At 50.3% G+C, this 13,817-nt stretch overlaps 7 protein-coding genes across 7 annotated transcripts; 1 reads left to right on the forward strand and 6 right to left on the reverse strand.

Annotated features, from left to right (window-relative positions):
- Positions 1 to 100: 100 nt before the first annotated feature.
- FMAN_12898 (uncharacterized protein) lies at positions 101 to 911 on the reverse strand (the record flags this gene model as incomplete). Its single annotated transcript, XM_041823394.1, has 2 exons — positions 101 to 736; positions 783 to 911. The coding sequence occupies 2 exons, from the start codon at positions 909 to 911 to the stop codon at positions 101 to 103; spliced, it is 765 nt and encodes a 254-aa protein (XP_041688978.1).
- Positions 912 to 1,671: 760 nt separating this feature from the next.
- On the forward strand, positions 1,672 to 3,609 carry FMAN_12899 (uncharacterized protein; the record flags this gene model as incomplete). The annotated part of the gene is made up of 5 exons (XM_041823395.1): positions 1,672 to 2,074; positions 2,121 to 2,545; positions 2,591 to 3,215; positions 3,268 to 3,389; positions 3,439 to 3,609. The coding sequence occupies 5 exons, from the start codon at positions 1,672 to 1,674 to the stop codon at positions 3,607 to 3,609; spliced, it is 1,746 nt and encodes a 581-aa protein (XP_041688979.1).
- On the reverse strand, positions 3,544 to 5,021 carry FMAN_12900 (uncharacterized protein; the record flags this gene model as incomplete). Its single annotated transcript, XM_041823396.1, has 4 exons — positions 3,544 to 3,668; positions 3,781 to 4,243; positions 4,289 to 4,712; positions 4,762 to 5,021. 4 exons carry the CDS (start codon positions 5,019 to 5,021, stop codon positions 3,544 to 3,546), a joined length of 1,272 nt encoding a protein of 423 aa, XP_041688980.1.
- A 461-nt stretch (positions 5,022 to 5,482) lies between these two features.
- FMAN_12901 (uncharacterized protein) lies at positions 5,483 to 7,819 on the reverse strand (the record flags this gene model as incomplete). Its single annotated transcript, XM_041823397.1, has 3 exons — positions 5,483 to 7,007; positions 7,056 to 7,350; positions 7,402 to 7,819. The coding sequence occupies 3 exons, from the start codon at positions 7,817 to 7,819 to the stop codon at positions 5,483 to 5,485; spliced, it is 2,238 nt and encodes a 745-aa protein (XP_041688981.1).
- A 1,700-nt stretch (positions 7,820 to 9,519) lies between these two features.
- FMAN_12902 (uncharacterized protein) lies at positions 9,520 to 10,344 on the reverse strand (the record flags this gene model as incomplete). Its single annotated transcript, XM_041823398.1, has 1 exon — positions 9,520 to 10,344. The coding sequence occupies one exon, from the start codon at positions 10,342 to 10,344 to the stop codon at positions 9,520 to 9,522; it is 825 nt and encodes a 274-aa protein (XP_041688982.1).
- A 388-nt stretch (positions 10,345 to 10,732) lies between these two features.
- FMAN_12903 (uncharacterized protein) lies at positions 10,733 to 11,794 on the reverse strand (the record flags this gene model as incomplete). Its single annotated transcript, XM_041823399.1, has 1 exon — positions 10,733 to 11,794. One exon carries the CDS (start codon positions 11,792 to 11,794, stop codon positions 10,733 to 10,735), a length of 1,062 nt encoding a protein of 353 aa, XP_041688983.1.
- A 306-nt stretch (positions 11,795 to 12,100) lies between these two features.
- FMAN_12904 (uncharacterized protein) lies at positions 12,101 to 13,726 on the reverse strand (the record flags this gene model as incomplete). The annotated part of the gene is made up of 4 exons (XM_041823400.1): positions 12,101 to 12,833; positions 12,881 to 13,151; positions 13,212 to 13,621; positions 13,671 to 13,726. The coding sequence occupies 4 exons, from the start codon at positions 13,724 to 13,726 to the stop codon at positions 12,101 to 12,103; spliced, it is 1,470 nt and encodes a 489-aa protein (XP_041688984.1).
- Positions 13,727 to 13,817: the final 91 nt, after the last annotated feature.

The raw sequence follows: 13,817 nt of genomic DNA on the forward strand, positions 1-13,817 counted from the left end.
AGACGTAATTAATTGCTCAATTGAAAGGGTATTGAAACAAAACACTAGGGTATCTTGACATTATCATCCTCCGCCATCATCAGCATCAATCAGCAGCGCATCACATCCCAAAAACAAGACACGCCGAAAACAAAACTACAATCGCCAAAGACAATCCACCTGGTCTATTCAACCCCATCGCGCTATCCTCATCCACTGGCTTCCCATCGGCAGCGCTGACCTTCTCACCACTAGGATACCGAATATTGACAACCGCCTCCCCCTTCAACTCATCCGGCACGCCCATCGTATGCGGACACTTTGCCTGGTTCTCCGCCGGATAATCCAACTCACACGTCTCGTCGTGTCCAAGCGTACATATCGAATCGAGGATGTTGTAAAGAACGTAATTGTCGCCAACCCACGTACTCTCGTTCCGATCGAGACAGGACGTTAAGAAGTTCATGCTATTCGCTGCGCTAAGCGGTAGTTTGCTCTTTTGTGTATGTATTAGATCGGAGCACTTGGAAGCGTCGACGTTGGAGTATGTCATCTCGACGGGACCGCCGGCCGTGGGCTTGTCGGTGGCCGAGTAACCTGTGTAGAGGTAATTCCACGCATCGTAGCTAACGTCGTAGGCGCCTTGCGATTGATCGACGCGGAGGAGGTGCACGGTGCGGTCTTGGTACGTGAGCGCGATGCAGATATTGTTACAGTCGACGGAGTACGGCCAGTAGGCGATGCGATTCGTGTTGACCTGGTGATATTAGCTTGGTCCCAATCGATGGAGTAATGTCGCGTACTTTGCACCCGGGGACGCCAATTGACGAGGAGTAACTATCATGCGGCGTCGCCCAAACCGTGCCACCGTCTGATTTGCGCGCAAGGGACAGAGGGATGAGAGAGTGGACGAGCAGCGAGAGCCGCAGCATTTTCGAGGGAGTGAACACGCCTGACGTAGGGCGGACGGGTCAAGAGGAATGAGTGATTGAAGGCATTTTCTTTTGCGACAAGCCACGCGAGGAAATGGGGAGTATTAGGGGTCTGGGGAGAGAATTGGCCCTGATCTTTACTGCATTGAGATTGAGCATTGATTGCGAGCATGGAGTTAGGCCGTTTTGGGGATGATATGGCGAGAGGGGACAGGGGTTGAATGAGTTGTTTTTTCTTGATCTCGGCATTTTGGGAGTGGATTGAGCGGAATGGCCATTCACGGTGTACATTATTTGAAGGCCTATTGAGATGTGAATAATTACCATAGAGCATATTTAGGTGAAACATAGAGAAGCCTGGTAGACATGTCTTGATTATTCCGAGCAATGCAGCGCTCTAGAGTGCCGACTTAGGTTGGCCAAAACACAAATGATCCTCTGACCCAAGCCGCCCACGGACCAATCAACCCTCCCTCCACAAAACATGGCAGTTTCCAGCCCCGTATCTCGCATCATGATCCCCCATTCAAGCCCACCTCCACAAAAAGCCCCTCTGACAGGGCTGAGCTACAGAAAACCCGACTAATACGCGTTGACGTCGACGCCGCAGAAATGCTGTTTTAGTCTCGGGACATGATCCCTCGTTTAGATCGTGTTCGTGCTGCCGACATGGGGGCCATTTCAGATATCTGCCTATATAAACCTGCAAGCAATTGCCTTGAGTATAGTTCCTGTTCAATACAATGCATCGCTGTTCACAATGACTCGTGTTTACAATCTCATTACCTTTCTCATCCCTTCTGTTCTTGCTGGCTCTGTGCCCAAGACTTGCAAGGCATACCCTGGGTCTTCGGACTGGCCTTCTCACAGGGCGTGGTCTCGTCTCAACGACACTTTGGACGGAAGACTCTTTGCGCCTGTTCCTCCTGGGGCTTTATGCCACAAAGGCTGGCCGTCTTATGACAAAAATACTTGTCCCAAGGTCGCAGAGGCTTGGAAGCATTATGATCTTCACACGCAGGATCCTGTTTCTCTGATTTATGATCAGTATTCCAACTGGACTTGTCTTCCGGATGCAAGTTATCCATGTAGTGGAAGTGGATATCCTGCTTATGTTGTCAATGTTACCAAGGCGGAGGATGTCAAGGCCGGAGTCGACTTTGGTAAGTGTTTTGCGATGTATCAAGAGCTCTTGCTAATGAACGATAGCTCGTAAGAACAACATCAGACTCATCGTCAAGAATACTGGCCATGACTACATGGGCCGCTCCATTGCCCCCGGTTCTCTCTCCCTCTGGACTCACCATCTCAAAGACATAACCTACCATAAAGACTCCTTCAAGCTTTACAACTCCAAGACTGTCATCGCAGGCGACGCTGTTACTGCTGGCACAGGAACCCAGATGTACGATCTCTACACCAAGCTGGATAAGTATGGTCGCGTGGTTGTTGGTGGCGGCGGAAAGACTGTCGGTCTTGGAGGCTACGTTACTGGTGGTGGTCATTCGCTACTCTCGACCAAGCATGGCCTTGCAGTTGATCAAGTCCTGCAGATGACAATGGTCACGCCATCTGGAAAGATCCTGACAATCAATGAAGATAACCATCCTGATCTCTTCTGGGCAATGCGAGGAGTAAGTCACTCACCATGCAGCTACCCAATCATACTGACAACATAGGGCGGCGGCTCAACCTTTGGTGTCCTCACATCCATAACCATGAAAGTCTACAAAACCCCCAAAATCACCGCATCAGCCTTTTTAATCGGGACATCCGCAGCCGCGCCCTTCAAATACGATCTCCTCGCCTACATCATCTCCCAGTTCCCCTCTTTATCCGACGCCGGTCTTTCAGGCTATACAAACCTCAGCCCCCAAATACCCAACCCCGCCGGCGGATCCGACGAAGTAGCCGGGATCCAGGGTGTTTTTGTGGCACAGGATGTCAACGACCCAGAGTACATTCTCAAGCTATTCAAGCCGATTAATGATACCATTCAGAAGCGATGGCCAGGGGCTGTGCAGTTTAGTGCTACGAAGGAAGAATATGGCTCGTTTTTGGAATGGTATGATGTTTATTTTGATCAGGGTGCTGCGGGGGTGACGCTCTATCTTGCTTCGAGATTGTTGAGCAAGGAGGCGCTGGGTGATGGCAAGGAATTTAGGGGGGCCTTGGAAGAGAGTTTGGTTGCTGCTGGGGGGTTGACAGCTCATTTGATCGCTGGGAAAGGCGTCAGGGATGCGAAGCCCAGAGGGGGGAGTGCAGCTGTTAATCCGGGTTGGAGGAAGACTTATATTCACGCGAGTAAGTTCAAGAACCTTGAGAGGTCATTGGAGTTTACTAACAAGCCTATCAGTATCGGGAGAATCCTTCGAGCCTTTCAATAAGACTTCTAAAGCTGAGGCAGTCAAGACGTTGAACAGATCCATGGAACCATTCCGCAAACTGTCTCCTGATACTGGTGCTTATATCAACGAGGTAAGATTCGTTGTTCTATTAGATGGAATGCTTGTTTGACACTTCCTAGGCTCTTCCTTTCGAGCCAGACTGGCAGCATGCCTTTTGGGGCAAGAACTACGAGAGACTTTTGTCGATAAAGAGAAACGTTGATTCCGATGATGTTTTATGGTGCTTACCTTGTGTTGGAAGTGAGAGGTGGCAACAGCAGGATGATGGTCATCTCTGTCGAGTCAAATGAGTCTGCGATAGGAATGATTGGTAGTGGTTGGACGTAAGTGGAGTGGAATTGAGTTGATACTATCACCAGAATAGTTTATATTTACAACTTTGGTTCGCAAACAGCGATAAACGGTGAAATAACGCCTGCAAGAACTTAGCAATGATATTAGTAGATCATCACAGAACTTACTGCTCAAGAAAAGCCTTCCAGTCTTGGCATCATGCACAACCGTCGTAGCAGCCGGCAAAACCTCCCCCTCCGCATCCTCAAGCATTTTCTCGACAACATACTCTCCCTCGATTTTCCTAACTCTCAATACAGCACTCGGCGGGTGAGCATTATACGGATCATCATACGCCTTAAAGATCTCAACGCCAATGGGAAATGCAGCGATCCAGATATCACCATTCTCGTCGATCGATGCATTATCAACACCATAGCCTAGATTAACTTCGTCGAGTTTCTCGAGATCTTTGTTGGGAAGGATGCGGTAGATGTACAATCGACCGGTTATGGAGTCGGGGAGATAAAGGATGTTGTCTCTTATGGCGAGACCGTTTGGTAATTGGAGGTTCGATGCAACGGGTCTGCAGTTTTGAGTATCGCAGAAAGTCACGTCAGAGAAGCCTAGAATCATGGACAAGTGATGTCGCTGTCTCGTCAGTATAAGATATAAAATGTACGGTGGAATACTCACCCAGCCAATTTTATGAGAACCGTGATCATTGCTGATATAAAACGACTTGTCACTCAGTGCCGCAACACGGTTTGGAGTGGTAATTCCATGGTGAGCATAAGTCCGAACATGCTTCATCTTCGTCGCTCGAGGACCGGTAACAAAGTGTTCGATGGTAGCATTTCCACCATGAACATGTTGATCTGCCAGGTTTCCGTCTGCGTCAATCGAAGGTTGCAAGTTGACGAGAAATAAATCTATATCGCCATTTTTTTGCTCGATACCTGAGAAGCCAGCGAGGTTGATAAGTCCATCACCAGCAGTACCCTCGAAATCGGGTGTCTTCAGCACGCGAAAGGTAAAGCCGTTATCAATCGGCTTATCGATATCCACCGCAACCATAGCGTCACGTTGTGACCGACCTGAAATATTGCGATACCCAACACTACACAATTAATCAGAGTCTAATATGACCCTTTCAGGGTTCAACATACTTTGGTTGCCATTGTTTTCGCGCAATTGGATCTGAACACGCGAGGAACAATTGGCGTGTTGAATGGGACAAGTACATGTCCTCGCAAGCCTCCAGCTGATGATGCACAATTTTACGGCATCGATAGGGGAATTCGCTGAGGGGCTGGAGGGTCCTGTTTATGCCGAAACCAAGCCATACTGCTTCTTTGAGGTAGATCTGGAAGAGGATTGCGAGGAGGACGGTGGCTGCGATACTGATCTTGATCAAGGGACTGGCCATCTTGAGGAAGTTGGACGTGATGATAGAGACAAGAGAAAATAAAATACAACCGGAATATGGTTCGATGAAGGATGCGCATCCTGGACAGTTCAAATAACCGCTGTTGTCATGGTCGGATGAATGCAAGCCGACATTTTCGGAAGAGTTGTTGGCGCATTTGAGTCGCATCTTCAATTCAGCTTGATCAATTCATCCAAGTGCATCACCTACAACTTACAAGAGGGTGTCTCAATCAGACGCTCCAGCCCCACCAAACATCACAGAATCAATCAAGGCTGTCATAAAAAGTCAATGTCGTATAAATACATCCAATCGATGTAAATATCCAATCTAAGAATAATACGCTTCTAGAAGCAGATACAAAATAAAAGGGAAAATATCATCCCATATCTACCATCGCAAAAAGAATCTACGCTTCACCCAATTAAATAAGTATTAAATGCCTCATCCATTATCTCCTTTTATAGAGCCGCGACAAAAGCGCCGACGATGAACGCCGCAAGCGCTGGGACGTTCCATGCGCTCGCGCCGTTGACGATCGCGGGGCTGGTGCCCGTTGGCTCCGAGGGTGTTGAGCCGACGGGTGTACCGGTTGGCTTGACGACGGTAGCGACGGTGTTCGGGGGTTGGGCATAGACGTGAGTGGGCTTGTAGGTGTTAAGCTCCTCAAGAGGGTTGCCGCCGGTAGGCTTGGAAGCGGTGCCAGTGGGCTCAGGGTAATCCTGTGTAGCGTGGCCCTTGGTGGGTTGCTCATAACCAGGCTTGGTGTAGTGGCCTGTGAATGTACCGTTGTTGTGATGGTTGGAGCCAGGAGGTCCGCAGGTAGTGCAGTAGCCAGGAACAGGAGTGGGCTTGGGCGCCTTGACGACCGAAGTGATGGTGACAGTGCGGTATCCCTTGGTAGTAGCCTCCTTGCAACCAAAGTTTCCAAAGCCGCACTGGATAGCCTCGGGGATGGTGAACACGCCGGTGGGTTGCTCGGGGTTGATGATCTGCGTGTTGTGAACGATCTCGGTGGTGACGTCGCCCTTGTTGCAGGAGCCAGAGCCGGAACCGGGGCAGGAAGTGATGGTGTACACGCGGGTCGATGTGAGGGTCGATTTGACAGGACCCTTGGTGGGCTGAGGAGCAACGCCTGTGGCCTCGGAGCCGGGGCAATATGTAGTGAGAGAGGTGATGATCTCGGTGGTAACATGGCCGACGGGGCAGTCGGTGACGCTGGGAGGGCAGGCAGTGACCGTGTAGACCTTGCTGGTTGTGACGGTGGAAGTGATGGTCGTAGAGGGAGCAGAAGCAGTAGGGAGAACATAAGTGTTGTTAGATCCACCAGTGGAGGTTGATCCGGGCTTGGAGGTTGTGAAAGTAGTGTTGGAGTAACGAGTAGTAGAGAAGGAAAGGGTGGTATCGGCGGTTGTCTCAGCAGAAGAAACCGACTCGGTGACAGACTCGGACGCAGTCTCGGTGGAAGTAGGAGCTCCAGAAGTAGTGGTAGAGTCAGAGCCGCACTCACCAACCAGGTCAGGCACCGCATTGGGACCAGTACCGATGGCGACGAGGTTAGTACCACAGTCCTCGTTGTTGGCGAGCCAGACATTCCTGTTATCCCAATCGTACACGACGTAGGCAGCGCGGAGGAAAGTGTCGCCGAGGACGGGGAATTCATCGTCCTGGAAAACACCGAGAACGCAGCGGTCATCGTTGTGCCAGATGAAGTCTGCGTAGGGGACCTTGATGACGGTGTTGCCGAACTTGAAGTCGACGGTGCCCTTGAGATCGGCGACGGAGCAATCGACATCAACGTATGCGCCGGGGGTTCGCTGGGCCGTGGGGAACGCTGCGACGATCTTGTTGAAGATGGCGCCGGGGAGGGCGCTGACGGTGTATCCGCTGTCGAGGAGGACGGGTTGGCCGTTGGTCTGGGAGAAGATTGCGTCTTCGGAGCCGTCGTCTTGGATGATGCTGATACCGTCGAGGTGAACCCAGTAACTACGATTGTTAGATGGCGCGCTCGTCAATTGAGCGTGGGGGACTTACCGGGTGAGACCATCGGGGGAGGACTCGGCGGGGATGATGGGGCGCTTCTCGAGGTGGCCGGTGTATTTCTTGGTGTCGAGGCCACCGAAGATGACGGCGCCGCGATCGCTATCGAGGGTGCGAATGTCGAGACTCAATGCGCGGCTCTTGATAAGACCTTGTCGGACCATGCTGTCAATGACGAGGGGATACGGCGCATCCCAGCCGTTCAGATCAGGCGCAGCGCCCATGATACCGACGCTGGTAAAAGAACTATCGTATGCGACACCGAAAACTTGGTTGCGGATATTGGCAGCTAATTCAGTCAGTATGTCTCAGCGACGGTGAGGAATGCGGGCTGTCTCACATCCAATGACAACATGGTCGTAGCCATAGTTCCAGTAAGCATACCCGGTGCCGTAGACAACACCGCCAGTAGTGTTAAGGTTAACCCAAGTGCTACTCTCGCCAAAGTGACCAAAAGATTCGCAAAACGCGGGCTGCTGCGCCTTTGAGCAGACGGGATTGACCCAGAGCTCTGCAGAGCCCGTGTCCAGGTTAACGGTGACTTTCTGTCCCGGCGTACCGAGCTCAACGTCAATGCTGTAGAAAAAGCCGTTCTGCTGGCTCTCGAGGGCGACTTCGTTCTGTCGCTTAGTGACGCCTTTTACAACGGGCGCGCCGGTGGAAACCTTGAGGGGGAAGCGAATAAGGCCATCTTCCTGGGGAGCGGCAGCGTGAGCCAACGCGGGGGCCGCGATGGCGAGGAAAAGAGCGGACAACATCTCTCCAAATCAATTGAGACGTTTTAGTTAATGGGGAATAGAAGAAAAAAAGAGACAGGGGAAGGAAATAAGATGGGAATTTGTTAACCCGGCGTAGTGAGTGACCGGGGAAACGAAACAATTAATAAAGAAGATGGGAATTGAAACCTCGAGAACAGAGCAAGAGAGGTTGGAAGAACTAAAAATGGAGATGGCGGGAATTTTTCTGTTGGACTGTTTCTATATAAAACCACCTGCAAATGCAACATGCAGAGCTAAGGGGGGGCCTTGTCTTGGATGATCTGTGCCTGGCGCTAATCTCGTGGAGGAGGGAGGGGGGCCTCGTGTAGCGTATCGCCAGTGGAGGCCAGCGAAATAATTACAAGCGGGTTCTTACGATGACGTGGAAACGACAAAAAGAGGGGAAATAAAAGAAGATAAAGGATCAATATTCAATATCTTTGTGGGTATATACAAAGCGCCCTTTGTTTAATCTTCCAGCTGAAGGGTAAGGTTGTTTTTTCTATCTGCAGAGGGGATAGATAATACGAGCCTCCCTTATGCGCTGTTCCCTTGTTAGGGGTCACGTCAGCTCCGCCGTGGTAGTGGTGCGGGTTTAGCGCCTTGCCATTATGAGATTAGGTATCCCTTCCCCCCCATGCACCGTCGTATGGTAACGCAGTGAATACGGGGTTTTGTAGGTTATTTCCAGATCTGAGTTTGTTTGAAACAGTGCACGGAAGGGCTAAAGGGCAAGGCTCCTTGAATTTGCGCGTCCCGAGACATTGACTGCTCGGATCCCGTACAGAGGTTGGTAAGGTAATTAATTGACTGGTACATGATGTACCCGTTGTGCAAAACGGCGTGCAGCGCCACGTCGACCTCCCGTAAGCTTTGACGAAATGTCACCCTGTTGATGCAAGCCACCATTCTGCTGTGCGCCGTTTTACTCACTGGTGCGGGAGAAGGTTATCCTTGAGCTTTGATTGAGATCAGCGAGTTGGATGGAGGGAAATGACCGTGGCTGGATTAAGGCTGCCACACCATTGTAAACCCAGGTTGTCAACTGACGGTCGTACTGTAGAGGGATTGATTGGTGATTTTGTGCTCGGCCGAGATGGTCGGGAAGTGGCGGGGCGGTTGGGAACCTAAGGATCCCTCGAACGCTTTTAACATGAAACTTTAGAGCCGCATTGGTCCAGTGTGTCTGCGAGTCTCGTAAGTTAATTATTTTAGTAAATAAACAGACATTTCGTTCACCGAATTGAACAGAATTTGTATCCCGTTAATCCTGGAGGCGCTTCAATGGAAATGCTAGTGAGGACAGTGTTGGTGAGCCATTGAAGCGTGACAGCAACTCGGTCAATGGAACAGTATGTTTATTTTCTTACCTCGACCTCTCTGTATCACCCCAGCCATTATAAAAATTTCACATAAGACATCTTCCGACATGATCTTTTACGAGATCACAAGCTTGCGACGTGAGCCCGAGACACAGAGGCTGGTTCAGTCAATCTTTAATTGTCATGTGTCCGTGCTACCCTGCAGTTCTACCCAAACTCCATGCTGTGAAGCCTCAACGCGACGAGACACGTGTTGACCATGAGACCAACAATCTCCGATTTATCAACAAGACCAAGTAAAGTAAGGCTCTCAAACAGCGTATCAAGAAGCGAGCGTTATATAATTACAATTTTATACACAGCTTGAGTGTCTCGCTTTCATCTCCCTCCAACCCACCAATGTCTGGGGAACTGCATGCCCCATTTCTCCATCAGGACTCTCAACTCGTACTCCGTCCCTGGCACGACATTGATGAAGACCCTTCCATTATTTCCCTCACTCATACAAGGTTCAGAGTGCACTGCTCCATATCCCCTGCCAACTTTAAACACAGAGCATTCACCTATTTCTGCTGCTTCTGCGCCAAAGGGTTTTAGCACTGTAGCCAGTTCATCGCGCACAGCATCTGCTGCAGCTGCACAGCCAACACAACGAATTGACACACACTCATGCTCTGTGCTTGCTGACTCACGAGCGGATTCTTGTGCTTTGCGCGCCGAGCGCTGGTGAGATTGGGGTATGAAGAGCGTTGAGGGGCCGAGAAGGGTAGTGCAGATCTTCCAGTCCGTTCCGGTGTTTTTATGACGCTTTTGTTGTTGTGATTTGAGGCCTAGGCGTGTGCCTGGGAGTTCGTCCGCAGTGAAGAAGAGTTCATCTGTGTGCCATCTTGGTTGATCAAACTCATGGGTAGGTGTCGTAGCGCGTACTGTAAGGAAGTAATCCTTGAAACCCTTATCCAGGAGAAGATTGTTAATATAGCTCAAGAAAGGAATAAATACAGAGCGAATAGATTCTGTAAAGACTTGACTCTCAAAGTCGTAGAAGTTATCAGGTAGTGATGACCCCGGAGGGTCGAGGAGAGGGCCGCAGTAGCACCAGTAGGCCGGGCGCTTGACGGTTATCGGGTCTTGGCGTTGATCAGCATCGTCAAGGTACTTCAGAAACCTGAATTCCCTTTCGAAATCTGTATCTACGGCTGCCATGATCGTCATATGAAAGGACTAGTTAGGAGATAAATGGTCATCGTCGGTTAAGCGGTCAAATGGCGTGAATCCTTCTCGTCGCTTACTGGTGACTAAGCAGGTGAGATGTACAAGACAGATAATGGAATTTCAGAATATTGGCAACTTTTGGCACCTAGTTAGAGGTCACGGATTTAAATTTTCATATAAGCAAGGAAGCTAGATTGTTACCCACTGATACAGGGATAAAAAGACACTGAATCTGTAGACCTCGGGGTCGAAACGAGATGGGTGTCATGTAGCAATTAGTGATTTCTCTATAGGCAGATAGTACTCCAAGTCTCATTAACAAGCAAGAACATTATTCCAAAGCTGAGATCCATCATAAATTTTCATCCTCCAACGCCGTCTACACAGTCCAAGAATGCACCATCTCCACAAACCTCTCAACCTGCGCCCCCTCCGTCGCCCACGTCGTAAGCAATCTAATGACAGCCTCATCATCACCGCACTTCTCCCAAACATAAAAACTAAAACTCTCCTTCAGCACCTTGATCAAACTCAATGGCAAAACCGCAAAAACCTGATTCGTCTCCGTCGCAGCATATACTGAAAATCCTCCCTGCGCTATACCGCTCGATAACGACTCAGCAGCTAAATTCGCCTTGCGCGCTAGTTCAAAGTACAGATCTCCCTCAAAAAGCTCTGCGAATTGCGCGCCGATGACACGGCCTTTTGCGAGGAGGGAGCCGTGCTGCTTGACGTAGAATTCGAACTCGGACGAGAGGCGTGCGTCTTTTACGACTACGGCTTCGCCGAGAAGGGCGCCGTTTTTTGTGCCGCCTATCCAGAAGATATCTGTGAGCTCGAGGATGTCGGAGAGGGTCATGTCGTTTGCTTTTGAGGCGAGGGCGGTGCCGATTCGAGCGCCGTCGAGGAAGAGAATGAGGCCATTCTTTTCACAGACTTGTTTTATCGCTGCGAGTTCGGCGCGAGAGTATATAGTTCCGATCTCGGTTGCGTTGGAGATATACACCAGTCGAGGTTTCGCCATGTGAGGAAAATGCCAATTATCATCTAGCGCACGCTCGATCGTCGCAGGCGTGAGCTTTCCATTCTGTGGTGTGACGTTGATGATTTTATGACCGCTTGCTTCTACTGCGCCTGTCTCTCTCGTCACGATATGGCCAGAGCTAGCAGCGATGACGGCTTCGTGAGGCCGGAGACATGCGGCGATGGAGATGGCGTTGGCTGATGTCCCGCTGGGCACGAAGAATATGCCAACGTCGTCGCGGCCGAGATGGCGACGGATTCGCTGCCGTGCGAGATCGCAGTACGTATCGCCTCCGTAGCCGGTTTCTTGGGTCGTGTTGCTGGTGATCAATGCTTTGAGAAGGGCGGGATGTGCACCCTCGCTATAATCGTCCATGAAACTATAGCGAGGAATCGAGGTTGGTATTTGAGACGGCATTTTGGCAAGATTGATAATGGTGTAGATGTTGGTTGTGACAGTGGTGTAGTTACTAATTCTGGCATTTCTATATAGATGATTTCATCCCCCACTCGATGATCCACAGATGAATCACGGAATCGAGGTGTTAGTAACTGGCGTGTTAGTCAAACCTATCGTGGTGGGTCGTTTACTCAACATTCCATTACGCTTCCCGAAACTTTACCAAACCCAATTGCGCTAATAATGCCGTCCTCACACGTGTATTGCATCATGTGAGGAGTTTATTTTTCTGAGAGATAACGAGAACCGGCCCGGTTGGTGGGATCATGGGGACATTGATATCGTATTCGCCGCGTCGAGAGAAAAATCGATAAAGCTTCGATAAGTCTCCACAGTCGACGAGTCGAGCGGCTTTGGGTATGTAAGGATCTTTTGATACTTTGGCTTCAGTGGCATTCCTGTTGCCGTGACATCGCTGGCTTGGTCCCAGAGCTCAGGATACTTTTCGAAGAATGCGGGGTCGATCTTGTAGTAGCCCGCGCCCTTGTCCATGTTCAATTTATTAAATGCGGCGCGAGCATATGCAGGTGATGAGAATAACGTTGAGATGTCTGGCGCGGGAAGCATGGCGATTGTGTTTTCGCTCTCGGATGTTCCGGACGACATAGTGTTGATGAGGTCTGTTACACGTACGTAGACCGTTATCTGCGGGGCACCCAGGACGAGATCCGACATGAGCGCCTCCACGACGTAGCCAGTCACAGCATCGCAGAAGATCTGGTCGATGTGGGGATTTGCAGAGTGCAGTTGGATTAAACGATCGCGAATTGTGGGAAAGGGTATCCAGTCGATGATGCCCGGGTGAGGATTCTCGAGCTGTGCTGTTGTAGGGCGGTAGCGGGGATGGAGCTTGTTATAGGTTGCGGAGGATGGGTAGAGTTGCCACGCTGTGAGCTCGATGATGTGGTAGAAGCGTGTTTTTGCATACCATGCCATTACGTCTGGACGGGTCATGCTGTTGAACATGGACAAGACCATGAGGACTGGTTGGTAGACACTAGACGTGTTAGAAAGCTTTGAAGACGTCATGCGGGGAGCGTTTACCTCTGGACAGGATTATGGCCTTCTGGAACGAATCCAAGAGTATTAAGCTTGTTCTTAAGCATTCGCTGAAGTAGCTGAATGTGATCCGAGAATGGTGAATTGGTAAATGAGTAATCTTTCCCAAGGACCAGACTCGACTCGGCTGTTGCGTTGATGGCGGTTAGATAGGGTTGCATTCCCATTTGATATTCGTGACTCCAGATATTCGGGATCTGAGAGTAGAGTGGGCTTGTGCCGGAAACATTGATGAGCTCTGACGAGAGGCTATTTTCTGTTGCAGATGTTTCATCAGTCATTAGCCTGACCTCGTAATATGACAGTTGAAACCTACCAGTGACGCTCGATGATGAAAACGGCGCATCAAAGTCTAGAATCGACGGATCAAACGCCTCCAGATCAATAGACTGCAGCACAGACTCCTCGGCGATATGCTCATCATTCTCTTTCTTTCCGCTCACCCACTCAGCCCCATCTCTCTGTCGCTCATCTCCCTCACCACTCGCAGTATCATCAAGCGTCTTAGCCACCGAGTCACTCAACAACTGCACTGATGCCATCATCCGCGACATTTTGGTCTGCACATCAATCAACTGCTTTCTCAACAATCGATTCTCCTTTTGCAGCGCTTCTACACGCTCACTATCTGATCGCTGGTCCGCATTCACGCGGTTCTTCAGCTCGCGGATACATTCTGCCTGTCTACGACGAAACGCTCGTTGCGATAAGCGATTGCGGAGTTTTCTGCATTTTGTTAGGGAGGATGGAGAGGTGCGGGGTCGGGGAGACTTACTTTCGTTCTTGCTCGGTGAGAGTGGTGTTCTTTTCGTCCGTGTGAGGTGAGTCCATGATGGTCCGGAGATCTTGTCTCGGTGTGCAGATGCTCAGCTTGACAGGGCTGGGGCTGGCAGGGTAGACTGAACTGAACTGAACTCCCGGG

This window comes from Fusarium mangiferae, assembly GCF_900044065.1.
Source record: "Fusarium mangiferae strain MRC7560 genome assembly, contig: FMAN_scaffold015, whole genome shotgun sequence".
In the NCBI taxonomy this organism is placed as follows: domain Eukaryota; kingdom Fungi; phylum Ascomycota; class Sordariomycetes; order Hypocreales; family Nectriaceae; genus Fusarium; species Fusarium mangiferae.